This window comes from Zosterops lateralis, assembly GCF_965231275.1.
Source record: "Zosterops lateralis genome assembly, chromosome: 17".
NCBI classification, from domain to species: domain Eukaryota; kingdom Metazoa; phylum Chordata; class Aves; order Passeriformes; family Zosteropidae; genus Zosterops; species Zosterops lateralis.
The window spans coordinates 3,695,900-3,723,485 of record NC_139777.1 but is presented as its reverse complement, the minus strand read 5'-3'; the positions used below and the strand labels follow the sequence as shown (position 1 = coordinate 3,723,485).

The 27,586-nt window shown below is 42.1% G+C and overlaps 1 protein-coding gene across 9 annotated transcripts in view; it reads left to right on the top strand.

Moving 5' to 3' along the window:
* The window catches only part of ATXN2 (ataxin 2), a gene marked incomplete at its 5' end in the record, with an annotated part of 49,669 nt that overhangs the window by 19,569 nt on the left and 2,514 nt on the right, over positions 1 to 27,586 (top strand). For 2 of the 9 annotated variants that reach the window (XM_083873588.1, XM_083873589.1), the window contains 15 exons: positions 793 to 990; positions 1,499 to 1,677; positions 3,212 to 3,421; positions 5,543 to 5,725; positions 7,234 to 7,422; positions 8,135 to 8,242; positions 9,137 to 9,207; positions 9,891 to 10,198; positions 10,623 to 10,686; positions 10,806 to 10,958; positions 11,893 to 11,959; positions 13,911 to 14,095; positions 14,716 to 14,848; positions 24,144 to 24,289; positions 24,856 to 25,083. In XM_083873588.1, the coding sequence (XP_083729714.1) occupies positions 793 to 990; positions 1,499 to 1,677; positions 3,212 to 3,421; positions 5,543 to 5,725; positions 7,234 to 7,422; positions 8,135 to 8,242; positions 9,137 to 9,207; positions 9,891 to 10,198; positions 10,623 to 10,686; positions 10,806 to 10,958; positions 11,893 to 11,959; positions 13,911 to 14,095; positions 14,716 to 14,848; positions 24,144 to 24,289; positions 24,856 to 25,083 (2,422 nt within the window). The remainder of the gene's footprint in view (positions 1 to 792; positions 991 to 1,498; positions 1,678 to 3,211; positions 3,422 to 5,542; positions 5,726 to 7,233; positions 7,423 to 8,134; positions 8,243 to 9,136; positions 9,208 to 9,890; positions 10,199 to 10,622; positions 10,687 to 10,805; positions 10,959 to 11,892; positions 11,960 to 13,910; positions 14,096 to 14,715; positions 14,849 to 24,143; positions 24,290 to 24,855; positions 25,084 to 27,586) is intronic. The other 7 variants (XM_083873590.1, XM_083873591.1, XM_083873593.1 and 4 more) reach the window with 6 other exon arrangements.

Below are 27,586 nucleotides of genomic sequence, written 5' to 3'. Positions count from 1 at the left end.
TAGGGGGGAAAATTTGTTTTTTAAAACCTGACACAAAAATTAGGACAAATAAACCCCCAAAAATGGGTGGCAGAAGGAGGTGCAAGGTATGATCCCATCCCTGGTTGAGTTTTTTCAGTGTTTTAGTGCTCATGTATTGAATTTTGACTTGGTGGCTTTCCTAAGAGATGATTTTTGCAATATTCCATTGCCTGCCATAGAGAGAGACACGGAATAGGTGGGATTGAGGTCTTGGCACTCACAAATGAGTCAGGAATTTCTGGTCCTGTGCTCTGAAGTGTTCTATCCATCTTTCCTGCAGTTCTTAATTGAGAGAGCTGAAACTCTGGAATAGAATTACCAAAGGATTAAGGATGTCACTTTCTAATTTCAGTAGGATTGTGTCTGCTGGCAATGTGTAAATAGCTAAAAAAAAAATTCAAATTTGGTTCTTGGAGTAGCTTCCTATGTAAACAGCAGTCTGAGGCTTTTTATGCCTGTTGTTCTCAACCATGTTAAAAGTTGGAGCCTTTGCACAGCTTTAGGGACTGGGGATTTTACAAATCCTGTGGAGGAGTTCTGCACCCTGACCTCAGCTCTCTAGGCAGGTAAATGACCCTGAATTTGTCCATAATATCAAACCAGCCCAGGAATTTCATACTGCAAAAAAGACAGCAAGTCTACTGGCTTAGAAGCAAGATTTTTTTTTTTTTCACCCTGACTCGGTTAGAACTAACACTGTGTGATTTTTGTAGCTCCTTTGTGCTTTTGAATGCATTTCAGAGATTCTTTTCCTTTCCATTGTCTTTTTAGGGTGCCATTAGAAAGAGATAATTCAGAAGAGTTTTTAAAACGGGAAGCCAGAGCAACTCAATTAGCAGAGGAAATTGAATCAAGTGCCCAATACAAAGCTCGGGTTGCCTTGGAAAATGATGAAAGGACAGAAGAAGAAAAATATACTGCTGTTCAGAGAAATGCTAATGAAAGAGAAGGACATGGTGTGAACACTAGGTACTTGAGTACACTATGAATAGTATTTTTATTTAAATTATGGAGGTATTTTGGTACTGTAGCAGTTTGCTCATTGATACTGGGGCTTTTTCAGCAGGCCTGATTAGGTTTGGAACCTTGTGTAAACAATCCTGTGCTGGTTTTGGCACTCAGGCTGACTTGGACACCTCTGCCTGGCCCTGTATTATCTCTGTAGTGAAACAAACTTCCCCATTCTGACCTGTCACCGTGGTGAATTCGTCCCAAATTACAGGAAAGGGCAGCGGTTTCTGTGTGTCCTGGAAAATTTCAGGCATTACTTCTAAATCCTTCAGTGCCTGTGGGCTCATAAAGTGGACTGTGTGGCCACTCTCAAAAGCCAATTCATAAGGTGACTGTTGGGTCAACATCTGATACTATTTAGACTTTCCCCCTTGGCTTGATGGGAGAAAAAAAGAGAGAAAATGGGGTGCTTTTTGTTGGCCTCTCAGTTGTGTCTCAGCACTGATAGAAGTTTGCTGTGTTTCAGAGAAAATAAATACATTCCACCTGGACAGAGGAACAGAGATGTCCTGTCCTGGGGAAGTGGAAGACAAAACTCACCGAGGATGGGCCAGTCTGGATCAGGCCCACCAATCTCAAGGTCTGGATCCCACACTTCAGAATTCAGCCCTAACTCTGGAGCAGATCAAAGAGTAGTTAACGGAGGCAAGTATCTGAAATCCAAATGGATGTACCTCAGAACACTGCAGATAATTTCCTCATTGTGCTGAAATGGTGTGGGATTAGGCTGTGTGTTCCACAAACCAGGTTAGCATTCATCATTTAACACAGAGGATGTGAATTTGATTTGGGATTAACTTACAGAGGAGCACTCATTGCACTGTGCTGTCCGTGGCTTTGCAGAGCAGAAATGTCATTTATTTTCCTCTTCAAACACCTCTGTCTTAGATGATGGTGCACTGTGTGGATTTAAAGATGAAAAACTGCATCAGCACTGCAAAGCTCTGTGTGGAGGAGCAGCAGTGCTGACACCTGGTGAAAGACTGTGGCAAGAGGAAGCTTCTCTTCCTTTCTGGAAAAGAATAAAGCCACTTGCTGATTTTATGAAAATGAGAGCGGGGGAAAAACAAGAACAGTGTTAGAGAAAAGGAATCCAAAGCCTTCCCTCCAAATGGGTATTTGAGTATTTTCTGCTGGACACATGGGTAGTATTTCTAACCAGGCATCAGTAGGCACTGCATGGCAGGAATTTGGCAGAAGCCAAACACCATTTTCTGGAGATGGATTTCAGCAGTGGCCTGTCCTCAAGGCATTCTTTTTAGAATTTAAAAATGCTATTATAATAATAAATTGCTGTGAATAAATGAAAAGTGTGTAATACTCAAGTGATCTATCTGGAGAGGAAGTCTGAGAATCATCTAAAGGTAAGTGAGACTTCCTTTCTGAAGCCAGAGTCAGCTCTGTAAAGGATGGACAAACTGAGCCTTGCCCAAACAATGCTAACCTTGAAATTTGTCTGTAGTATTTGTGGTTTCTCTCACCCTGTTACTCTGCTGAATCAACATCATAGGCCTAAAATACTCAGAATGGCTTGTAAATTCAATTAATTCTGCTTTGGAAACCATGAGCCTTACATCCTAGTTTAAAATCCTCCATTAATACCTCAGATAAGTGATAAAGGCATAAATGTCAGGATTCAGACACTGAACACCGCTGGTTTTTGTAAAGATCCAGCTCCTAGATGGATATTTACTCATCATTTGGTTTGAAAGTAGCAGTTTGTGTGGTCAGTACTGTTTGTGAACAGCTGTTTGAGAACCTCTGGTAGCTCTGTTAAGGACCTTGTGGAGTGCTGGGTGCTGTGGAGCATTGGTATGCCAGGCTAACAGATCAAACTTTACTGTCTATTCCTTAGTAGTGTTTGTAGATCCTAATTAACCCTTTGGGGAGCCTGTGACATTCACAACTTCAATTTGACCCAAAAACCAAGGCAAACCCAACCACCCTCCAGAGACTTTTTATCTCCTCAATTACCTCCTCAATCCATCCCCAAAGGGTTAAACCGTGGAGAAAAAAAAAAAAAAAAAAAAATAAATCATTTTGTCATATTTTACTTTTTTTTTTTTCTGTTGAACTCCCCTTTACCCCTTACCCCCACACCCCCCTCCCCCCCCCCAAAACCCCCCATAATTTTTTTCTTTAGTTTTTATACTTTCCTTCATATCATTTGTTCTGTCAGGTGTTCCCTGGCCATCGCCTTGCCCATCTCCTTCCTCTCGCCCACCTTCTCGCTACCAGTCAGGTCCCAACTCTCTTCCACCTCGGGCAGCCACCCCTACACGGCCGCCCTCCAGGCCCCCCTCGCGGCCCTCCAGGCCCCCGTCTCACCCCTCTGCTCATGGTTCTCCAGCTCCTGTCTCTACTATGCCTAAACGCATGTCTTCAGAAGGTACAATATATACCAGATTTGTTCATGTTTTTTTTTTTTTTTTTTTTTTAATTTTTTTTTTTTGTCTTTGTTTAACTCCTCCGTGAGGTTTTTTTTTTTTTTAATTATTGACCAGAGTTGTTTTTTTTTTATTATTTTTGTTGTTGTTGTCGTCGTTGTTTTTATTTTTCCTCTTCATTACTTAACCTGTAATTTGTGTTTAACTTTAGTTTATCAGACTATTTCTATTAACCTTTTTTTTTTTTTTTTCTCGTTTCGTTGGTTTGGTTGGTGGTTTGTTGGTTGTTTTTTTTTTGTTTTGTTTGTTTGGTTTGAAGAGCTTTACAAAAACGAAAGAAAGCTGTGAAATTTCCCGAGTTTGGTATGAAATTAAACTCAGCTTTGTAAACGCTGCTCAGTGTCTTAAATTAACCAACAGCAAACATGATAACTTTAGAGAGAGCATTTTTAGGACTATAAATTTATATAAAATACTAATTTTAACACAGTTGCTCCAAAAAAAGCATAACTAAATCATTGAATCACCTCTTGTATAGCAACCAATGACAATAATGATAACAAAAACGCAGTATTCAGAGAAGTAAACTGTGGAATGGAGTAGGATGAGCTGTTTCAAAGGTGAATTTGTAGGAAATTTTTATTCAGAACAATAAACCAGCTCCCTAGCAGTCAATAATACACAGAGAAAGGCTGACCTGTGAGTCTTTGGTAGCTGTATGCAGAATTATCCCAACTAAATTTATCCTGGGAAGGTACAATAAGGAACATGGTTTATAATTTTTATTTCAAGTGCAAGTTAAACCCTGCAAGCCTAGAAAATGCAAAGTGGTTATCCTGAGCTCCCTGGAAACCTGCAGTGGGTGCTGTAGCTGGCTCCACTGGAGCCGTGGGAGAGAGAGGAATGATCCCTCAGACTGAGCAGGAGCACTGGGAAATGCTCCTAACCAAAAAGTGGGTGGTAGTCACATCTGTCTGGCCTACTGTCCATTTATTGTGGGTTTTATTTTTACTGGAGTAAGGAACTGAGAATCCACCTGAAAATTGAGTTATTTCTTAGCACTTGTGGTTGGTTTGTCAGGCCTGCAGTGAACTGCTGCTTATTGCAATGTTTAATTCCTGCTGCTGCAAGGTTATCCCTGGGAAATGTGTATTCTTTAAAATACTCACCTGTGTGAAATTTGCATTGAAGTGGGCTTCAGATGGTTAAAATAGAGGCTGACATTTAAAGGTTTATGTAACCAGGAGAGGTACTTGGTATTTTAGAAGGTTTTTTTCTGAAACATAAAAGCCATTTTCTGAACCTGATCTTGTTACTGACCTACGTTAAAAACGAACTGCCATCAGCCAAATTCTGTTCACACACGGTTTTTTCTTTTTGAAGTATCAACCTTTGAGTCTAATCCTGTAAAGAAAATGTTTATTAGGATGTAAGAACTGTATTGCTGCTTAGTTTTGAGCATAACTGTGGTGTGGCAGCTGTACAGGCTGTGCAGAATTCCTGTATTCACTTACGGCTTTGGCTTGTGGTGTTAAACATGCATGACTTGAACCTTGGGATAACAATCCCTTGTTTAGTTGCAGTTTTTGCTGACTTGTAAATGAATTGTGACCTGCTGCAGGCAATTCAGCCTCGCTGCAGAGAATGCTCTGCTGAAATTCCCCAAGAGCATTGGTCAGCCAGTGGTGACTATAAATGGTTGGGATAACTGACCACCTGACAAAAGCGCTGCGAATTTTTTATTTTTCTGGAAAAAATGTTTGATAGCCTGGAACTGGGGCTTATCCAGGGGCAGCTGCACCACTGACCTTTATGGCTTGGCTTGTACCTGGCAGTGGTGGATGCTTGGATTGAAATATTTAAAATCCAGGCCCTGCACACCTATTTCAGTGCTGATAAAAACCTCTGAATACCCAGGAGCTGCCCTGGGGAGGTGATGATTCTTGGCAGCCTGGCTGGACCAATGCCTTTGGCCTTTTTAGGCTATCAACACCAATTGCTTGATTTTATTGCTGCTTTATTGAGAGTTTTAATATTTAAATGCACTTTTAAGAAGAGATGTTTGAGTTTTCTGGTGGTGGACATCAAGCACTTATTGTGTGGGGTTGTTTTTTTTTCCTCAGGGCCTCCACGGATGTCTCCAAAGGCTCAACGGCACCCTCGAGGTCACAGAGTCTCTACTGGTAGGGGTACAATTTCAAGTGGCTTAGAATTTGTATCTCATAATGCACCTGGGGAAGCATCTACTGCTGCAGTGGCACGAGGCAGCCCTTCAGGTGGGACGTGGTCATCAGTTGTCAGTGGGGGTAGGTAAAGCTTGGCTTATTGCAGATGGCTTGCAGGGGGAATCCTTAGAGTGGGAATGCTCAGCAGAATCCTGCCTTTCCAGGCAATTCAGGCTCTCTGAATAATCAAATACTGGGCTAAGGTTGGAGTTGGGAGAAGGATGTTCCCAGATAGCTGAGTGAGAGTTGGTGCAGTATTGTCCTGACTGTAGAGTTAGTTGTGAAGAAAAAAGAAGGAAAAGTGTGGGGATTAGTTGTTGAAAAGATTCATTTTTAGGGGATTTATTGGAGGAGTTAGAGATTTGCCACTGCATCCCTGAGTTTGGTTATGGCAGCGTGGCTGGATTGTGGTTTACAAATGAAGGAGGTGTTTGGGTAGAGGGAGGTTGGTGTTAAGAGATTAAATGATACTTCAGTTAAGCTGGATTTATTTCTCCTTTAAAATTTACATGGATTTTAAGTGGTAATGTTGTTCTTGGCTACTGTAGGAGCAGTTATAGTGAGTGTCTTCTTAATCAGTTAATATAATTTTTTAAAATATTTGATTTAAAAGTTAAAGCTCAGTCTTGTGCCACAGGTCTAGTCTGGAGCTCTTGAGTTGAGGCCATTTTCTGGTGGGCTGTCAGGAGCTGAGTGTTTCCTTGAGGGCAAGAGAGCAATAGTTTGGTCCTTTTTAGGTACCTTTTGGGTATTTTTTAGCAGTGCAGAATTCTAGAGGAGCGTAGTGGGAACACATTTCTCAGAAAGAAGGTATAAATTAGACCCACATTCATTTGTTGCCTTGTGAAAAAAACCTTCAACTCTTCTGTTGTGGCATTATTTGTGATTCACCTTCCCTGTTTATGTATTATTAAATTTATATATAGTATATTAATATATATTATATATTAATATATATTATATATTCATATGCAAGTAGGATTGTTAAACCACTTACCTGCCTTTCTGCTCACTCACTGGGAGTTAATATGTGACAAAAAGCACAAGTGGGATGAGCAGGAAGCAGGAGCTAAAACTTACTGTTCAAAGAACACACAACTCTCCTTACTGCTTTAGCAAAGGGGCAAAAAAATATACCTAAAAGCACTTTTTTTTTCAATAGGCTGTGTTGTTTTTCTTCCAGCTGGCAAACCTCCAAAAGAGAACACTGTAAAATGGATGTGTTTTTTCAGCCCTCTTAAAAAATATTTTACATCTGTTTGTGTGGAGACCTGACCACCTTTTGTGTTCTGCCTGAAACTGGGTTAATGTGAGCTGTTGTAGTTGTACTACTGGGGATTTGGGGAAGCATTTTGCAGATTTTTGATGGGATTAGAGGGCAGTGCTAAATTTTTGGGGGACAATCTGAAATGCTGCGTTGTAAAGAACTAGGAGATGTGCCTGAAAGGTAAACAGGTTTTCAGTTACTACATAATGCCTCACAAAAGTGGTTTCAAAGCATGTTTTTTAGCCATTTTAAAACTAAAACAAACTGCTGAGCAGATGAGGGGAAGCTCATCCTATAACTGCTTTTTCCTGTTTGTTTCTAGTTCCGAGATTATCCCCTAAAACACACAGGCCTAGGTCTCCAAGGCAGAGCAGCACTCCCATGGGACCAGCTCTGCCTTCTCCTCAGCCTGGTACTATTCCCACTGAATCTGTTGCCATGCCTGTTCCAGCTGCCTCTCCTACACCTGCCAGCCCTGCATCCAACAGAGCAGTCACCCCTTCCAATGAAGGTAAGTGGCCCTCACTGCCTTGCAAATGCTCCCTGTCCCTAATTCCTGACAAGGAATGTGCCCAGGCAAGAGCAGAACCGCTTGCTGAATGATGGGAAACTTGGGATGTGTTAAATTCTACTCTGAGTTTTCCTATTTCTCCAGCTTTAAACTAAGGTGTGAGAGAGGCTTTTTGAGAAATCTTTGTGCTTAGTTTCTTGTGCCTTTAAGGAACATTGGTTTATAGGTGTCTGACTTAATTGAGGATTTCTTTTTCCAAACTGAGATTTTGCCTCTTTTCTGTGTCCACTGGCTTCAAGGAACTATTTTGAACACAGCAAAACGATGGGAAAAAATAAACAAAACAACATTCAGGAGCACAGTCAAATGTCTAACAACTCTCAAATCTTTGTAACATTCTTTATAAAGAGCTTGGACTGGTGCAAATAATTGCCTCCAAGTTTATAGTTTGTTCAGCCTATAGTTTGTTCAGGTTTTGTATATGATGAGATGGATGAGTTTAATTGTTTTGTTTTATTTTCATTTGACAGTAACAGTAGGATGGGGGAGGGAGGGAAGATACCAGGCACCAACTAGGTAGCAGGAAATGTCTAACTTAAAAGGTTTTTCAAGTTAAAAATGGTTAAATCTTTCTCCTGTTTCTGTCTTGCCTTCTCTCTTTGGTCAGCTGGGCTTGTGTATAAGAGAATAACTTTGGTAATTTCTTTTCCAGCTAAAGATACAAGGCTTCAGGACCAGAGGCAAAATTCTGCAACTGGAAACAAGGAGAATATAAAGCCAAGTGATACTTCTCCTAGTTTTTCTAAACCTGAAAACAAAGGTTTGTATCCAAAGCTTTCGTGTATTCGAGTGATGTAGGAATTGTGCACACAAAACCTGCTGTCCTGGCTGCTTTAGTTGGCATTTTAAGGAAGGCTTGGAGGCAGTCTGGTGTTCTCCAGTGAAATTTGGTCCTGCAGTTGTGAAGTGGCACTTTGAAATGTTGTTTGTGACTCATTCCATCAACACCAAATGTAGAGATGCTCATGTGGATGGTGTGATTTCACTTGTTTTTCTTTCCCCCCCCTCCCCTTCTTTCTTTCCCCTGCTCACAGAGCTGCTTTTTAGCTGCCTTTGGACTGAATATGTTTCTGCTTAGAGCTGTGCTTACAATACTTCTGAGCATCGTGGTCAGCAGAGCTTTTCTAACTGTGCTTTTTCCCTATTAAGCCTTACATTTCTTTGTCTCTGTAGAGCTGTTTGTTCATTCAGTTCTCAAAAAGAAAAAAATCTTTTCATGTTGTTAAACTGAGAACCAGATTCATTTGCTCTCTCGTTAAAGAGACCTTTAGGATGAGTCCAACAATAAAGCTCACCTGGATCAGTGTTTCTCCTTCACTTGCTGTGTTTGGAAATGCTGGCACAGGCTGGGTTGGGGGTTTTGTTGCATGTTCTTTGTGTTCAGTAGATTCTGCAGTCCCTGCACCTCGGGGCTTCTGCCTTGGTGTGGTGCATCAGAACTAAAGATAAATCAGTTATGTAATGCTCTGCTTTCACAGAGGCTTTCTCTGTGCTCATACACGTAGGTCATGGAATTGTACCAAATTAAAACCCAAAATAAGGCACTGGGTTTCATTTTTATATCTGCAAAACCATTATCTTTCTGCAAAAATTAGTAATGTGTATAAAACTTGTATTAGAAATGCTTGGACAATGTTGATCTTGTATTTGGCAGGTGTCTCTCCAATTGTTTCAGAGCATAGAAAACAGATTGATGATTTAAAGAAATTTAAGAATGACTTTAGGGTAAGTTTCTCTCTGTTAATGGTGTCATCATTCTCATGTGCATCCAGATTATTTTAATGAATTGAATACACTGCATATGTTAATAGGTCTTTATACTTTTGCCTAATTTATGAAAATATCTGTAAGAATTCATGTTAGGTATTGTAAAATCAATGCTGGCTCTTGTTTGTACAATTGCTTAATGCACATAAATGTGAATATTGACTGTACACTGAGAACAGGACTTGAAACCTGTTTGATCATTAGGCACAAATAATTATCTCACACTCCATATGGAGGAGCTGTTGCAAAATTAAATGAAGAGTTTTGCAGAGGAAAATTGAAGATGAATTCATATTACTTATTTCCTGGTTATAAGGGTTTATTAAATCAGGTTAGCTTTTCAAGTGGTGCTGTTAAATCACTCAGGGGATGAGTCCAGAAGGTTGTCTGAAGCTTTCCTGTCACTCCCTAATCAACATACAGGTCACTTGAGTGGCTGAATAGCTCCTTACACAGTGCCAGCTTAAACACTGTCAGTGCCCATGAATTTCTTTCCTAGTAGAAATGGGTGTTTTAAAAGGTCATTTCCAGATGATTGAGGCTTGTGGGACTGTGTTTTACTCCGTGTATGTGACAGCATTAGATGGTCTCTCCTGAGTTTTGTATCAATTTACTGAATATATCCCTTGGGTTTTTTTCAGTTACAGTCCAGTTCCTCTTCAGATGCAGTGGATCAGCTGCTAAACAAAACCCGAGAAGGTGAAAAATCAAGAGATGTAGTTAAAGAAAAGACAGAATCCACCCCTAAAGAATCTATCATAGAAGCTGGCAGTAACACCAACTCCAATGGTGGCAGTAGCAAACCCAACAGTCCCAGTATTTCTCCTTCCATGAGTAACAGCTCTGAGCAAAAGCGAGGGCCTGAGGTGACCTCCCAAGGTGTACAGACATCCGGGCCTGGAAGTAAGCAAGACAAAGAGGATAAAGAGGAGAAGAAGGATACTTCTGAGTGAGTATTTATGCCTTTTGGAATAAGCACATCTTTATTAACATCAGGCCTTGTGTAGAAATCATGATTGGTTGACACATTGCTGGCTCTAAGTGCTGTTACACAGGAGGAACAACAGGGCTGCCCTGAAAGTCATCTCCTGACTCAGTGCAGAGCTCTGGTCCTGTCGATGCCTAGTTCACATCTAAAAGCTTATTTCAATGTTTTCCTGGCTCACATGAGCTGTCGTATCAACTGGAAAACTTTATGGGTAGTTGTAGTAGGAGTCCCTCAATGGGAGTGGCTTTTTGCATGCCATGAGGTGTCTGACTTCTCAGAAATCTGACTCACAGATGGAAATGAGGTGTTTCTTAAATTATTAATTACAGACACTCCTGTAAAAGAATAATTGCCCAACTTAATTTTTTTTGTTCTTTACGTTTAGGCAAGTTAGAAAATCAACACTTAATCCTAATGCTAAAGAGTTCAACCCTCGATCTTTTGCTCAAGTAAGTGATTTGATGCTGTTTGCCTGTGCCTTTTTGAGTAGATCTTTATAAGCCAACTTTTTTCCTTGGAGGATACTCAAACTAACCCTGCCATATCCATTGCTCACCTCTGTTTGTAGCCGAAACCTTCTACTACACCAACCTCCCCTCGTCCTCAAGCTCAGCCCAGCCCCTCCATGGTGGGGCATCAGCAGCCAACCCCCGTGTACACTCAGCCTGTTTGTTTTGCACCAAATATGATGTACCCGGTTCCAGTGAGTCCAGGCGTGCAGGTAAAGTGCTGCAAACTCCTCAACACTTCACAGAGATCCTCAGGAAGCTGAGCAAGACTTGGGAATCATGGAATGGGTTGGGTTGGGAAGGAACTTACTAAAAATCAGTTTGTCGCAGCTTGGGAGCTCTGAGTTAAAACAGTGAAAGAGTACAGCTTGCCTTGCTCTAGTAAATATAAATCACCTTGTTTTTAAGTCTTGGCTGTGTAAATACTGATTTTTCCAGTGCTCCTTCAATCTGGATGTTCAAATAATCCCAAACACTTGTAAATGCCAGCAGCCCACATTTACTGTGGATCCATGCAGGTTTCCTCCCAGTCCTCCAAGCATAATCTCACTCTCTGCAAATGTTCCTTTGTTTCCAGCTGTGTCTCACAGCAGGTTTCTGGTTGTTGTAGGGATCACTGGGATTTCAAATCTAGCTCCATTATCATAGAATCATGGAATATCCTGAGTTGGAAGGGACCCACAAGGGATTTCAGCCCAACCCCTGTCCCTGCACAGACACCTCAACAATCCCACCATTGTGCAAACATTCCTGGAGCTCTGGCAGCCTCGGGCTGTGCCCATTCTTTGGGGAGCCTGTTGAGTTCCCCACCACCCTCCTGGGGAAGAACCTTCCCCTGATACCCAGCCTAACCCTCCCCTGACTCAGCTTTACACCAGAAAGCTGCTGTGGGGCTGTCAGGTTGAGCCCAGTGCCTGCAGTAGCAGCAGTAGCATTCCTGGGCTGGTTGTTGCCAACCATCTGGTCTTACTTGTGTGTCCGTGCAGACTTAATGACACTGATCCAAGAAAATCTCATAGGTTAGGCAGAGTTCACTAAACCATGTAGCAGAGCAGAGGGAAACACATCAAAGCTGAGTGGGGCCCCCACCCCTGCACACACTGAGGTTTTAAAGGAATATCATACCTTCAACTTTTTCTGTTGCAGCCTTTGTATCCTATTCCCATGACGCCCATGCCAGTGAACCAAGCCAAGACATATAGAGCAGGTAAAGGTGAGAATAATACTGCCTGTTTGGTTCTCAGTCTGCATGCAGCATGGCTAAATGACAAATGTTTGTGTGTTTTCTAATCCATGGTAATTTGGTTTCAGTCGATATTTTAAATGCTATTTTTAATGAAGGGAGAAGTAAGTGGAAATACTAATGGATTTTTAGATAAACTAATTCAGCCCAAACATGCCAGGTTTGAGTAATGGGGGGTTGCTTGGTTTGGAATCTGGTTTGACAAACAGGAAAACATCTCTGCTATTTGGAGCATTAGAGTGAGATGATCATCTCCTATATTACATAAATATTTCAGGTTTGTTTAAAGGGAACTTCTCTGCTGGTTTTCTGTACTGGTTTGCAGCAGTGCTCTAGTTGATGCTTTAATAGAAGTTTTTTTAACAGCATGCAGAGTCACTATTTCTTCAGGAAGAGTTTGCTCTGCTGCTCTTCTGGAAAGAGCTGGTTCCAGTTTGTTCTTGCTCATTCCTGCTGCCCCAGTGACTGAACAGCTGGACTAACAATGACAGTGCCACGTGTTTAAGTGACACCCGTGGCTGTGGAGTCACAATGGGTGGTGAGATGCTCCCTGTGCTGGGCAGGGCAGTGAGGGAGCAGAAAGTGCTGCTCTTGTTGTTGTGCTCCTGTTCCAGGGAATGCTCTAACTGTGCCCAGTGAATGCTTCTGCAGTGGCAGCCAGTGCTGCAGGACAGCACCAGCACTGCAGCTCCAGTCACTGCAGGAGGAAATTGTTTCCTGCTGTTCAGAAATAAACAAGTGGCCTTTATTAACCTAGGGGAGACAAAACCCTGCAATGTATTTCTGTGTTAAAGCACAGTAACTTCACTGTGGCCTCACCCCTGAAATCTTCTGGTTGGTAACACTGTTTTAATCAGAAATACATTGCTGAGTGCTCACTTGCTAGGTGAGGCAGCTCCAGTTCTGAATTCCTTTTTAAGTTTTAATATTTTCTGCATATCCATGTGTGTGCAGCACAGCCCTGAGGGAGCTGCCTGGGTTACAGCTCTGTGCCTTTACACTGTTCAGGTTGCCTCCTGTATTTACCTCTTTCAGTGTAAATAAAATCATTGAGTGAATTTACTGACGCTTCTAACATTTCCCTCTCCTCTCCCTAAGGGATTTGGGGCATTGCTCCTGCAGTGGAGTTTAGAGGTGCTTGAGATAGCTCAGTTAATAGTTGCAGCCTGACTGCAGGAAGCTGGAGCTCTCCTGGAGCCCTCCTGGAGCTCCCATGCCCATGATTTGTAGGCTGAATTAGTTTGTTCCAAGTGAGTTGGGTGGTCACCTTCCCAGGAGAGTTCAGATGATCCCACACTGCTCTGTTCTTTTTGTCATTCTTCCCTCTTAATTATTCCTACTCCTTATAGGTTTTGTCTCCCTCAGTGTTGTCTGTGACCTAAAATTTGCTTTCCACTGCCCTGAGTGGTAGCACAGAGCTCAAAAAATGTGAATACCTCGAGTTCTGGCTGTGTGGAACCTTTATTGTGCTGTCCTCAGCCATAAGCATGAGTTATTTTAACATAAAGACTCAGATTTCCAGCTGATGGAACAGTGGCTGAGTTGTTCCCATAGAGGGTGAAAAAGCCTTTTAAAGGGGACAGGACTAATTGGTTAATGTAGGTATCCTGATATAACTTTTCTCTTCCACTTCTGATTCTTGTCAGTCTTTCTTTCTTTCTGCCTTTCTTCCTTCACAAAAAGGCAGGGCTGGGTTTGTGGCTGTGTACATCCAGCCTGAAGGCAGTGATGAAAATCTTGTGTTTCCTGGAGAAACTCTTCTTCACACTGTTCCTTTCTGACAGAGCTCTAACCCATGGTTAAAGGTGTGGGGTGAGGATATTCCACGTGGTCCCAGTAACATTACTATAATGTAGAACCTTTCAGGAAACTCCAGATTTTTTCTTTGAATTTCTAACATGAGACAATCTTTGTTTTCCAGTACCAAATATGCCCCAGCAGCGGCAAGACCAACACCACCAGAGCACCATGATGCATCCTGCCTCAGCAGCAGGCCCTCCAATTGTAGCTACTCCACCTGCTTACTCTACACAATATGTTGCATATAGCCCCCAACAGTTTCCTAATCAGCCTCTTGTGCAGCATGTGCCACACTACCAATCTCAGGTAAGAGTCCTTTCCATGCTCCTGATCAATCCAAGCACAAATAATGAGGTGGTTCAGAGCTAAATAACCTCTTTGTGTCCAGTCCTAAGTCACCCTGAAGAGTTTCTGTGTTTTGGAGCACACGTGGTGATCTTGGAATGTGCTTCAAAGCCTGTAACAAATTTGAAGGTCCTAATGAATTTTAATGTCCTAACGAATTTTAAGGTCAGTTTAGAAGTTGGCATTTATTATTGATATGGTTTTTTAGCTCTTTGAAGAATTTCTTCAGGTCATGGCCAGCACATCTCCTGGTTAAGTGTTCTAAAAATAACTTACTTGGTGGACTGCTCTTACTTCAAAGGCTGTTAAATCTACATGTGTAATTGGATAAATGTATAAGCTTAGTGCATTATTAGAGTGGCAAAAATTGGATATGCCAATGTTTTCTGTCAGTTTCTAGCTTTTAAATTTTGGGCACCACTGGGACAATCACAACAGTGTGAAATCCTCAGCTCGCTCTGCGTTCGAGCAAGGCCGAGCTGCCCCTGTTTCAATCACGACTGTTTAGAAGACAAAAACCTTCTTTGAGTAATTATTCCCCAATTAACTGTGTGGTTTTTTTTCCTTTGTTCTGCCTGCAGCATCCTCATGTTTATAGCCCTGTAATACAGGGCAACGCTAGGATGATGGCCCCACCAGCACACGCACAGCCGGGTTTAGTATCTTCCTCTGCAACACAGTACGGTGCGCATGAACAGACACATGCTATGTATGGTAGGAAACGTTTTGTGTTATATGTAACTTTTTAAAGTCCTTACCTTGTGCAGGGGATGTATTTAATCTCAGCCTTCAAACGTGGGTATCGTTCAGTAGATGTGGTTTATATTTCATAAGATGATGATGATGAGCAGAGCATTGAAAACTGAGCCAGCTGGTTCAAATGAAAACTCAAGTGTGCTGATTTCGGTAGGATGCCAGTGACCAAGATGAGATTTCAACCTGGGAGCTGCTAAAGAATATCTGCTGAAAGAAGTTTGTTCAAGTTCTCTTGATGCTCTTGATAACATCATCCCTTGTTTGTTCCTTGATTATAATTAGTATTTGTTTTATTGCAAGGTTATGACCTCAGTTTCAAACTTGACTTTAGTTCTGGCAACTAGTGAAATGCTGTCTTTATGATACTACTGGCATTATTAACAGTATGAACACTGCTGTTTAAGCAAAATAAACCATGTGTTGCTTACCTTTCTCATTTGGTAAGTCAAGAATAAGTAAATGGAACAGCTCATGTATTGCTCTCACTTGGACAATTAGTCTCTAGCATTATCAGATGGGCATTTTTCACTTACAGTGAAGTGCTGAAAATGTGGGTTACCTTGTGACAAAAGTGAAATGTGCAAGAACTTTCTAAAGCATTATAAATGTATGATAAATCAAGGCCCAATTTGGAGGAAAAAGAGCTCTCTGCAAAACATGCTATTGAAAGAGGTAGAGTCAAGGTTGTTTAAGGCTTGGAAATTGTCATAAAATGTCAAAACAGCAGATGGTCTCTTGAAAACATGGCATTTCAATACTTGTTATAGCATCTGAGGAAAAGTTTTATTGGGTCACGTATATTATTGACTTAGATTCTAATAAAAGATTTTCTGTACCTTTAGACATCTTTGTATGTTTTTGGGTGCTTAGTTTTACACTGCTACTTAATGGAAGTCCATGACATGTCATGAAAACTTACAGAGAATCTGGAGTTTAGTGGGAAATTAATTTTGATTTTAAGAGGTGTCTTACCCGTCTGAAAACATCCTGTCAAATCTCTGCAGTGGTGTGGTAACAGAGTTAAGAAACTAAAATAACTTACTTTGACGCTTGGAGGAAGAACATTTGAGCTCATTTGTGCTGAAGCTGAAATGGAAGTTACTTGTAGAGATTAATCTTTCTCTCACAGGTCCTTGCTAATTGTGTTACTTTGATCTTTTCAACTCTTGTGCTTGAGGTGTCCATGTAAACAGATCTTCTGTTTGTTTTTCCATTAGATTAAATAGAATTCCGATAAAGCGAATGATCAAAGGCTTTCAGACCTTTATTGGTGAAAACCCTCCTCTCAAATTCTAATTAAAATACAACCAAACATGAGATAATCTGAGATTTGATTCAGAATGGTTGCATGTGACTTCCTAGCAATTTCCCATTGTGCATCATCCTTTATCTTCTGTAATCAGTGGGTTCTGCAGCGTTGAAGTACAAGCCCGTTGCCTTGCTTGGCTTTGATCAGATGTTTGTATAGTTTTTTTTTTTTTTTTTTCACTGATATTCTAACTTACAACTGTTAGATCTCATTTTGTGTTGGTTTTGCAGCTTGTCTGTTGTAGATATGTGACTGCCTTCCAGTGCAAACAACTAAGTTGGGTCAAACTTGAGAGTTCTTTGGTATTTCCTGCCATGTAATTAAATATTACTTTCCCAAGAGCACCTAATTTAACAGAAATGGCCTGTCCTCCTGTGTTCTTTCAAGTAGCTACTTGGTGACTCTTCTAAATATTCTCCCACCTTCCAGTAAATGATGGAGTGCTTGAAATTCTTGTTACTGAAACCATTCAAGCCAAGAGGATCATGAACTCCATGTGATAGACCTTTTTTAAGGGTGTGTTCTTGGCCCCTGTGCAGACGTGTTTAGTGAACATGAACTGTCTCAAACGTACCCTTCACCTTCCAAGGTGACAGTGACACATGGAATGACTCCTGATGTTCTGCAGCACCCTCTCAATTCACATTTTTGCAAGTCTTCCATGTGCTGAGTGCCTGAAGACCTGGCCCAGATGGACTGTGCTTCCTCAAAGTGTGTCCAGCTGTAACGTGTCCACTTCAGCTTCCATTTGTCCATGTGTGGGAAAAGGCAGGAATGCCTGAGGTGACCAATCTGAGCTGCTTATGGAGCTAAAGAACATCATGTTGGAATTGTTCACATCTGACTGAGTGACTCTAAGAAAATATCCATAAACTTATTCTCTGTCTTTTGGGAATCTTAAGTTTACCCACATTTGAACTAAATATACCTGTGCACTTTGATTCTGGTTCTCTCTTAAAAAATAATTTGAAAGTACAGAATAACAACTTCCTGAGAAACAACCACCGCTGCTGCTTTTGATTTTGCTCAATCATTTTCCCTTTTGGCTCTTTAAAATTGCTATCTGATTTTTAAAAAATATATATTATTTACTTATTTTTAGCACTGATATCAGGATTCAGTGGGCCACGCTGCCCTTTTACCCTTCAAGGTACTGGTGCTTGCTTTGAGTTACTCCTGCAAAATTCACTCAGTTTTTCTCCTGCATATGTGGTAGAGAGAAGATTTCTGCAAGAACTACTGTGCTGAGACCTGGGGGTTGGGGGGGAAACTACTTATCAAGTATTCCTAAGGTGTGAAATGTTTTCTGGTAAGATCTGAAACTCCACCTTCACTAATGGTTTGGGACGAGTTGAAAGTCTGTGGCAAATAGTAACAGCCTGGCAGCCAAGAGAAATTCCTGTCGATTTAAGGGAACCACCCTCGCTGCCAAAAGGTTGTTTTCCTTCCTGTCTTGTGAAGAGATAGCTGAATCCAAAATACATACAGTGACCTACACTTGGTGATAAAGCACTCTTCCATTTTAAAGAAAAGCACTTGTGTCTAATGCTGTTTAATGGGATGTTCCTGCACTCCTGGGATTTCCTTGCCAGTTCACAGTGTCACAACCCCTCTGTTGCCAAGAGGAAAGCAGAGCTGCATGGTCTCAGTAACCCCAGCTAAAGAGAGAACAGAGGAGTGTTCAGATCACTGGGGTTTTCCCCTCAAAATGGGGAAGGACAGTGTCCAAACAACTTTCTTCCCAGCCAGACGATTAACAACGTCTGTGACGCCTCAGCTGCGGAGCCGTCCGTGCCCAGGAGAGTTTGAAATGTGACACCTTTACCTGCCACACAGCCGACCTGGAGGTGTCATCCTTCCCCTGCTCAGCTGCACCTTGGGTTCAGAAGGTTCTGTGTCTGTCTGGCAGCAGCTGCTGGCTCGGGGTGGCCTCCCAGTCCCTGTCCTTGGGCTGCTGGAGTTTGCTGGCCACGGTCCCAGTTTGGCTCCTGTGTCACACAAAGCCCAGACCAGGCTTCTGCTGCTGGTAGAAAATTTGGTTATCGAGTAGAGGGTGGATCTGTCCATTCCTGTGACAATGGACTTGTGTCAGTTTTCCGTGTGGCTGAATTGTTTCCAGATAATTGGAGTCCTCTGAAAAAACTTAACTTTTGTGTTTAAGAACTTGTGTAAAATCAGACCTTGGTTTTACACAGATGCATTTCTTGTTTTTTGTGCTCTCATTTCTGTCCCTGTTCTCCCTTCCCCTTTCCCTTTCTGCATATGTTTTACTGGTCTGGTGTTGTCTCTAACTTTATCTGGTTTCTGTCTCAGCAGTAGAGTAAATTCTATTCCCCTGATAGTACAATGGTGGATATAATATAAACTTCAGAGGATTCTCCAGGGACTAAGAGTGAACCAGTCACCAAAGTTGTCTTGGAACTGTTCAGAATGGCAGTGCTATAGCTGAAAAAGCAAGGGGCAGTTTCTGCTCCAGTGTAATTGCATTTTAACCTTCTTGTTACAGTGGACAGTAATAGATCATGAATTGACATAAGATTTCTGTTTGTGTTAATTAAGAAGAATTGCAGACCTCAGTGTCACAGTTAAGAAGGAAGGCTTACTTGTGTTTCATCTCCACTCATTTGTAAAATGAAATATCTAGCTCTAATAGCAGCTAAGTAAATAAAAATATCTGCATGGTTCTAGAGTCTTCAAAAACATTTTTAAAAAATTTAAAACTGACACTGACCTTTCCAGAAGATGGGAAGTATGCACGTGGCAAGAGGCTAATTTACCTTTCTATTTCCCAAATTCAGCATGTCCCAAAATACCATACAGCAAGGAGACAGGCCCTTCTTTCTACTTTGCCAGTGAGTTGGGTTTTTTGTACTAATTTTGATTGTACAGAAAAGCACTTTCTAAAGAACCACATGCTAAAGGAATGGGACGTGTTGAGGGAACAAGTTTCCTTGCACCAAACCAGGATGTGGAAAACGCAGGAAGGTTCCTCTCAGTGGGGCAGGGAGTGGAGCTTTGGAACAGATTTATATGATCACAGGAAGCTGAGTTGTCAATTCTTCAAAAATTTATTTTGAGTATGGAATAATCTCTGACTTCACTACCCAGTCTTTTTATCTGCAGCCAGAAGTGGGCTGTAAGAAATCCTCTATGAGAGTGGTGAGGTGAGGCCCTGGCACAGGGTGCCCAGAGAAGCTGTGGCTGCCCCTGGATCCCTGGAAGTGCCCAAGGCCAGGTTGGACAGAGCCTGGAGCAGCCTGGGATAGTGAAATGTGTCCCTGCCCATGGCAGGAGGTGGAACAAGATTATCTTGAAGGTCCCTTCCCACCCAAACCACTCCATGATTCTGTAGCCTCTCCTTAAACCTGTAGGAGCTGCCTTGCTCCCTTTCATGGCCCAAACAGAATTTTTACACCTGACAAGTTACCAGCATCCTAAAAGGAGAGAAGTAACTTGGACCTCATCCCTTTAAAAAGCCATGGCTCAAGTTTTGAGCCCTTGGGAGGAAATAACTGGAGTTGCAGCTGAGGTGGAGGAAGTTTTCTGTAGAGCTGCCACTGAAGGAGTGCTGGGAACAACTTGTGGTCATGATTGTATGACAGGGATGAGAGGAGGGCTCCTTATCAGTTCCATTCCCTAGCTCAGGAGGGGCTGTGCTGGTGACCAGCATCCCTGGAGGCACTGGGAGAGAGGCTGGTGCTCTCTGGACACAACAGGCTCATCCACACTTACCAGGAAAGGCAGAGAACTGCAAAATGCTGCCTTGTCTGCTGGTGTTGAGCAGCTGCTTTGAGGAAGCTGAGGTTTGAGGAGGGTGTTTGCAGGATGAACTCTCACCCAGGACATGGCAAAGGAGGAGTTGCAGTTTCAGGGTGTTTCTGTTCTTGCTCCTGTCCTGCCGTGGCACTTGTTGCTGTGTCTGTCTGTAAGTCCATGCAGCTCATGCCAGGCATTCTCTTGGTTTTGTTGTTTTGGGGTTTTTTTGTTGTTGTTGTTTTTTTGTTTTTTTTTTTTTTTTTTTTTTGCATTAGCTCATGCTAGAGGGATGTGAGAAAAACCACTTGTTCTCCAAAAATCTCCTCTAGAGCAGATTTCCTATGTTTCTTTTGTGCCACATTGGTTCTGCCTGAGCAGGGGCTGTAGGCTGCTGACCTGTGCTGTGTTCATGCCTCTTGGTTTGGTGCACTGAAATCACTTCAATAACCTCGTTCCTTTCTTGGATTATCTTTGAAGTGAAGTCCACTCTACCTGTGTAAAATGACTTCTTGAAATGTTTGTGTGATGAAAGAAACCGTTGCTATTTCTTTGCTTCCTACCATTCAGGTCTTTTAAATGTAGTTATCCTCACCATCTTACTGGCTCTGGCAATAGTTTTGAAGTTTGTTCACTGGTCAGTTCTTGAAAATAGGCTCTTCAGTGCATCTTTGGACCATGACCAACGCTGACCACCATTGGCACCATTGAAATTCCGGGGAAAAGGCAAAATTACAAAATGACACCATGTGGTTTCACATATTCCCTTGTAGCTGGGAGTTCTACTTGATTTCTGCTGCTCTGACCTCTTTTGATTTCAGCTCCTTCTGTGGGTTCTGTGGCTGACTACTTCTTGTTTGCTCTCAGAAATGGGGTGCAGTTCTTAGAGTTGATTTCAGTAATTCAATCCCTGTGATTTTTTTTTTTTTCCTTTTCCCCCATTCCGTGACTGAGTCATTTCCCTCCCCACATGTCCCTGCCAGGTCAGTGTAGTGAAAAATCTCACATTAGAACCAGTTCGATCAGAAAGATGCAGAAGTGAAGCAGGGCAGCCCAGGCAGAGGAATTTAGGGCATAAAAGGTGAGATACCCAGTGGATTTGTGCTGGAATGAGCTGAGGTGACTTGCAGCAAGGTGTGTCCTTTCCTAGAGCTTTCCTGGCACATTCTCAGATAATAGGTGGCCATTTGGAAGATCTCCAAAATACTGACAGTTGGGGGAAAATGTTGGATAATGGGTCTTTTTTTTTTTTTTCTTTTTCCACCTCCTGTCTTATCTGCTGTTAATTTGTGTAGTGAGCTGTTCTGATGACCAGACAAAAATTCCTTTAAAATATCCCAGGGAAAGTGTTTTAGTTCTGGCTGAGCAGGTGAATTTTTCATGACTTTTACAAGACTCCTTAGACAGCCCTGCTGTTCTCAGAGATTTCATTGGCTTGGCAGGAATTGCTTGCACTAACTAAACATGAAATACCATTTACACTGCTGGAGTTGGAGTCTGAACTCTGGTTTTGAACTGGGAATGCATTTCAGACCTGCTGAGTTGTTCTTGGTTTTGTGTGCAGGGTCTGGCCAGGATTTAGAGAAGTGCCCAGATCACATTTTTTGAAAGGCACTTATAACATTACTATTAAAACATAATTTGCAGCAGCATCTGAAATACTTTTAAGCTCTACAAATTTGGTCATTAGGGTGATCTGCTAAAGACAAAATGAAGGAGAGGAGAAACTAGAGAAATAAATATTCTTCAGTATAAAAAAGTCCAGTCCTTCAAATCCAAAGCTGTGGATAAAATGTTAGGTGGTTTTGGAAGAGCTGCCACTATGACAAAAACCTGATCCTCCCCCTGGTTTATATCTATTCTTTAGGGTGCTATTCCTTGGTTTAACTGCTGTCTTAAGAGAGAAATTCCTTATTGTGGAGTTTTATTGTAGAAATACCAGCTTTGGAACAACTGAGTTTATTATTCTCTTGGCCATACAGAACCAAAAGATGAATTGCACAAATGGTTTAAGGGAGTCCCACATTATTTTGGGGACTTTTAACAAGTGATGTGGGAAGCCTTGAGTATCTTACAACTTGCAATTAAATTTCATATACATTTTAAAACCTCTTGAATTGAGTTGGAGGTTAATTTGAAGTCAGGCTTGCCAGCTCTGTGGCCAAGGCACTGGGAGAATTGCTGGTCTAACGTGCCCTTTGGCCAGCAAGTAATCCCTCCTTCCATTTATCTCTATTACTTTGACAGAGATAATAATTTCTGGCCTTCTTCAGAGTGTGTATAATAATGAGGTTGAGAAATTTTCCTCTTGTAGAAAGCCATAAAGTTGGTACTGTAAAAATGAACAGTATTGCCATTGATAATTTTGGTGTTGTCAGAGATGTCTGAAAGTCAAGTAGGAGCATGGCAGGGATGCTGCTGCAAAATACATTTTAGTAGTGATACCAAAAAAAGAAATTATCAAAAATACTTGGATTTAAAGCATAACAAAATGCTGTGGCAGAAGATCTTGCTGGTTTTGACAGTGTGCTTAGGAAATATTGAGGTGTTTTTGAAACCCCTCTCAATCAGGAAGTCTCAGGGTGTACAAGTGTGCTTGCACACATGGATAAGAACATTAGGATCAACTCCAGGCTGCAGGAATTTAGTTCATCTGCATTAATAGCCTGAAACTGCTCATCACTGCAAGGCTGTTTGCTCAGTGAAGATTTAATAGACCTTGCCAGGGATTAAGTTAAATGTGGCAGGCAGTTATTTTCCAAAGGAGAAACCTACAGAGGGGAGAAAAACCTCAATTAGGCAAAAATATCCTGGCTTTCTGTACTCTGGTGAGTTGAAACGTGTTAGAACTTGGATTTGTAAGGTTTAAAGCAAACCAGACTGGAGGAAAACTGCAGTGGCCATCAAGTTCTCATATAATACCAATCCCATTAAAAATTATATATAACCTGGTAGATACTCATCAGTAATTAACTGCAGAACAACCAAAAGGCAGCAAAACAAATCAGGAGCAGTCAAAGGAAATATTGAGGAGCAGGTTGATAGTTTTCTTTGGCTGTTTGCTTTTTTAGCACTTTGTCAGCAAAACTCTCCTTGGTCTTTCAGGCTGTGACATCAGAGGGATTAACACGTGTTGTCACACACAGAAGTAGCTGCAGACACGGCCTGGTTGTTGCACAAGACCCAAAAGAAATAGGGGAAATACCCTCATTTTTAGGCTCCTGCTTTTCCCATTGCATGCTTTTTGTTGAAAGGAAGACTTGTTGTCATTGTGGCTTTTCATACTTGCTTAGATTCCCTCCAAAGTTCCAAAAAAAAAAAAAATAGGATTTAGTGTGGCCCGTTTGAAGCAGGACAGAGCAGGATCCAAGAAGGAACTTGGTGTTTGTTGTTGGAGACTGGCACGGCTGTAGCAACAGATGTGGCTTCACTGGGGTGAAAGTTTTCTGTTGTTCAGTTTCTTCCTTTTTGGGAATTTTGTACCTTATTTGCTGCTGTTTCAAGGAATGAAGAATTCCGTGGCAGTTTTGGGGAAACTCACAGGATGGTGGTGATCCAGAACAGATTGGCCTCCAGGGCAGAGGCAAAATGGGTTATTTTAGCACAAGAAAGTGGCTTCAGCAAAAATTTGATGCTCGAGCAGCCTCAGTTTTCTCAGCTGTGATGTGTTTATTTACTCTGGAGCACACGGGCAGAGTTTGTGCTTCCCTCTGACTGTTCTGTGAGCAATTTCCAGAAGAGTAGCATGGTGAGGTTAGCCAGGTATAAGGCCAAAGAATTTTTTTTGGATGGTGGAAATAAAAATGGCTCATAACACCTTTGAAAAGTATATCTCAGGAAATCCTATATTGTATGAAAATTATAAATTTGACCTTTGAAACTGGTCTGTTTGACAAAACAAAAGATAAAATACTGCTTTTCGCTATGTAGTATCTGTTACATTGTCAAGTTAGGGAAGATGAACTGTCTAATTATGGTTGTTTATAGACTTTCCTGCCAAACCAAACTACACAAAAGCAAGGTAAGATCATCAGCTATTTGCAAGATAAATATATATATATATAAGTTTTTTTAGAAGGGGGAGGGAATATATTTACAGACTGAGTTATAGTGATATCTTCCAAGTGCAGACTTTATGATAGAGGTGCAAGTCCTGTACCTGGTGTTAAATATTCCTCTTTTTCATCCTAGTTTCCACTGGCTCACTTGCTCAGCAGTATGCCCACCCTAATGCAACCCTGCATCCGCATCCTCCGCATCCTCAGCCTTCTGCCACCCCAACTGGCCAGCAGCAAAGCCAACATGCTGGAAGCCACCCTGCTCCAAGCCCCGTGCAGGTAACACAACCCAGGGCCTGCAAATTGGGCTGAATTGTGTTTTTAAGGGATTGCAGCTGACTGGTGCTTGATGGTGATGTGTTGATTTCGCTGAGAGGAAAATGGGGTGGTGTGGAGCAGAGTCCAACTGCTCGTTTGTCCCTGTTCACAGGGGAGGGGGGATTTTGCAGTTTAAAGGTTAAGTAAGGATCATGATTGTGTCAGTGCTTTCATATAAGTTAAGTGGAAATAGCAGATAAATGCTCAGAAGTGTTGAATTGGATTTTGTCAAAGCAGTCTCTGGAATAGTGCTGCATTCCTTAATTCCCTCCTGGGAATAACTCTGGCTGCAGCTGTGAGGTACTCCCAGCTCCAGGTTCTCCATGGTTTTACCTGGCAGTCTGGGTTCTGTTTGCCAGCAAAAGCTGAGCTTGGTGGGGTTGTAAAGAGTTTCCCCACGAGCACAGATGATCCAATTCACCATTGATATATTCAGAATTGAGAGCACTTCCCCTCTCCTTTCTCCTTAACAGGATGGATGCAATTCCTGAGCCCTAACCTGAATGCTCTGTTTGTTTTTCTTGCAGCACCACCAGCACCAGGCTGCCCAGGCCCTGCACCTGGCCAACCCCCAGCAGCAGTCGGCGATTTACCACGCAGGTCTAGCTCCAACCCCTCCTTCCATGACGCCAGGCTCCAACACGCAGTCTCCACAAAACAATTTTCCTACAGCACAACAAACAGTCTTCACCATTCATCCCTCCCATGTTCAACCTGCATATACCAATCCGCCACACATGGCCCATGTCCCCCAGGTAAACACAGTTTAACAACCTTCAAGACTAAATGTCTTAATGCCACAAAAAGTTAGGACAGTCGGGCCTGCTGAAGTGATTGGCAATCTGTCACCTCTCAGCACAGACTTACCTGTTGTTGTTATTTAGGTTTCCGTCTGTACATTGCCTTTATTTAGGATTTGACAAGGTGTATTTGGACCTCAGCTTCCAACACCTAGTGCATCTGCAACTGTAGTTTAATGAAGACATCTTAAGCTGGCACTGCTACTGAAATAAATTGAGCTCTCTTCCCAGTTCCTGGCTCCCATCCTTGTCCCTGCCCCACCACTCTGCTCACAGAACTGCTTGGCCGTGGAGCAGACCAGGCTGGGGACATGATTCAGCTGAAATGTGCCTCCCCTACCCCCCTTTTTAGGCTATTTCTTGGTTAAATGGGTTCCCTGCTCAGTCAGGTGCCTGATCCCCAGGAAGAGCTGGCATACAGAAAGGTTGGAGGTGGGAGCTGAGTGCAGAAAGGCTGAATTGCTGCTTTTGGTGGCAGTTTCAGGCTCTGCATCGTAGACAAATTTTATACAAATACATCCAGAAAAGGACACGACAGGTTTTCCAGGGAGTAGCAAGGCAGTGCAGGGAGAGAGGAGAGAGTTAAGGTGACTGCAGGACAATCCTTGCAGAAAGAAGCTTCTGTGTGTGTGTGGTGAGTGTGTGGTGTGTGTGTGTGGTTCTGAAAGAACTGCTTGTGCTGAAGATCCCCAAAGATTGTTGGGCAACCTAAAACAACAGTCTTTGCTTCAGAATCAGAAACCCACTTCTCTTTAACTTCTCTCTTATGGTCAGCTCCCTGAGAAAAAGGATTTGGGGAAGGGAAGCACATGATAGATTAATCAAGAGCTCCGTGTAAAGCAGTGTGACAGAGATTTTCTGATGTTTACTAAATCTCCTGGATTTAGTGTCCTTTGTCAAGGAGTGGGCAGTTCAATCAGTAATTTGCCTGCACAATTTCTTCTTCAGACCAAGAACTTGGTGTCTGGCTTCTGCCTTCTCATACAGGTTAATAGTAGTTTTGGGATAAGGTGACTAACTGTGATTAGGGATGTTAATCTGACAGGTGTCCAGTCCCTTGCAGAATTCTGATAAAAATCTTTGCTTTGGTCCCTGGGACAGTCAGTTAAGCCAATAAATCAATAGTTCTTTAGGAATCGTTTTACTGATGTTGAGTTTTTAGCTTTTTGATTCTCTTAGGCTTTTAATTTCTCTGCTTTTTTTGGGGGGGGAGGATAAGGAGAGGATGGCCAAAGCTGATGATTGCTGTGGCATCTTGGCACGTCCTCCCCTTCTCTGGTTTCTGCCAGAAACAAGACTCCTGCTCTGCTCTGGTGTGAAGGCACTGCTGTGAATGCCTGGGTTGTGTTTAGAGCTTCTCAGAGGGGTCTTGGCTTAGTGGCATGTCCAGTGCTGTGATTTGAAACATGAAACATTTGCTTGAAGGCCTTGAAAGGGTAAAGCTGTGCCTGAATTGTGCCCTGGCCTGGCCAGGGGTGCAGGATGTGACCATTGCCTTCCTTTCTGTGTGCCAAGCAAACCAAATTAAACAAATCAGATGCAACTTTGAGTCAGAACTGACTGCTCAGGCAGGATTTTTAGCAATCACAGACAAAGCCTGCCTTGCCCTTGATTTTAACTTGTGCAGTCTCTTCTGCAATTTTTTTTTTAGCATGAAAGCTGCAATTTGTGATATTTACACCAAACTAATTGACTTTCCCAATGAAATAGTTCCCTCAAAAATCTCTAGTGAAGGCATAACTACAGTTCTGCCAGAAATTTTAAATGCATGTGATAATTCCATCGTGGGGAAACTAATCACTGGATTTAATAGGTTTTTAGCAGCCTCATTCCCAGCTTCTAAACACAATTCTGAAATACCACGTAGTAAGAATTTCAGTTAGGCCAACACAGGGGATCAATCCAATTTCCCTTCAGGTTATCAGATGAATCCTGAGCTGGTAGATATCTCACTTGAGAACCAGTACTTTAAAATTCATTACAGAGTGCTGTCAGCTGCCAATTTGCAAAATGTTTGAGCCACAGCAGAAAAAATTTATCCACTGTGTGTATTGACTCCAGCTGCTCTATGAATAGCTGCTTTATAATGATGGCTTCTACAATAGCATGTTTTGTCAAAGTCAACGTGGAGCCAGTCCTGGGAGATATTTCTGTTCCACAACTTGATCTCCTAAACCTTTTTTAGAGCAAGAGTGAGATTTGAATTGCAGTTCCTGCCTTTAAAGGCTTCTGGGGTGCTACTAACATGTGCAAGTCTGATCAAAGAGTTTGGGGAATGTCTGTGATGAGTCAAGTAACCCTTTTTGTCTTTAAGAAATAAAAGTCTAGCCACTACCTGCTATCTGTCTTTACTGGCATGGGAGACCTGTGAGGCTGCAGTTCTGGGATATGGTAGAAGGACAAAGCAAACCTTAGGTACAAATGATGGGGTTTTGGGTTGTTTTTTTTTTTTCCCCAG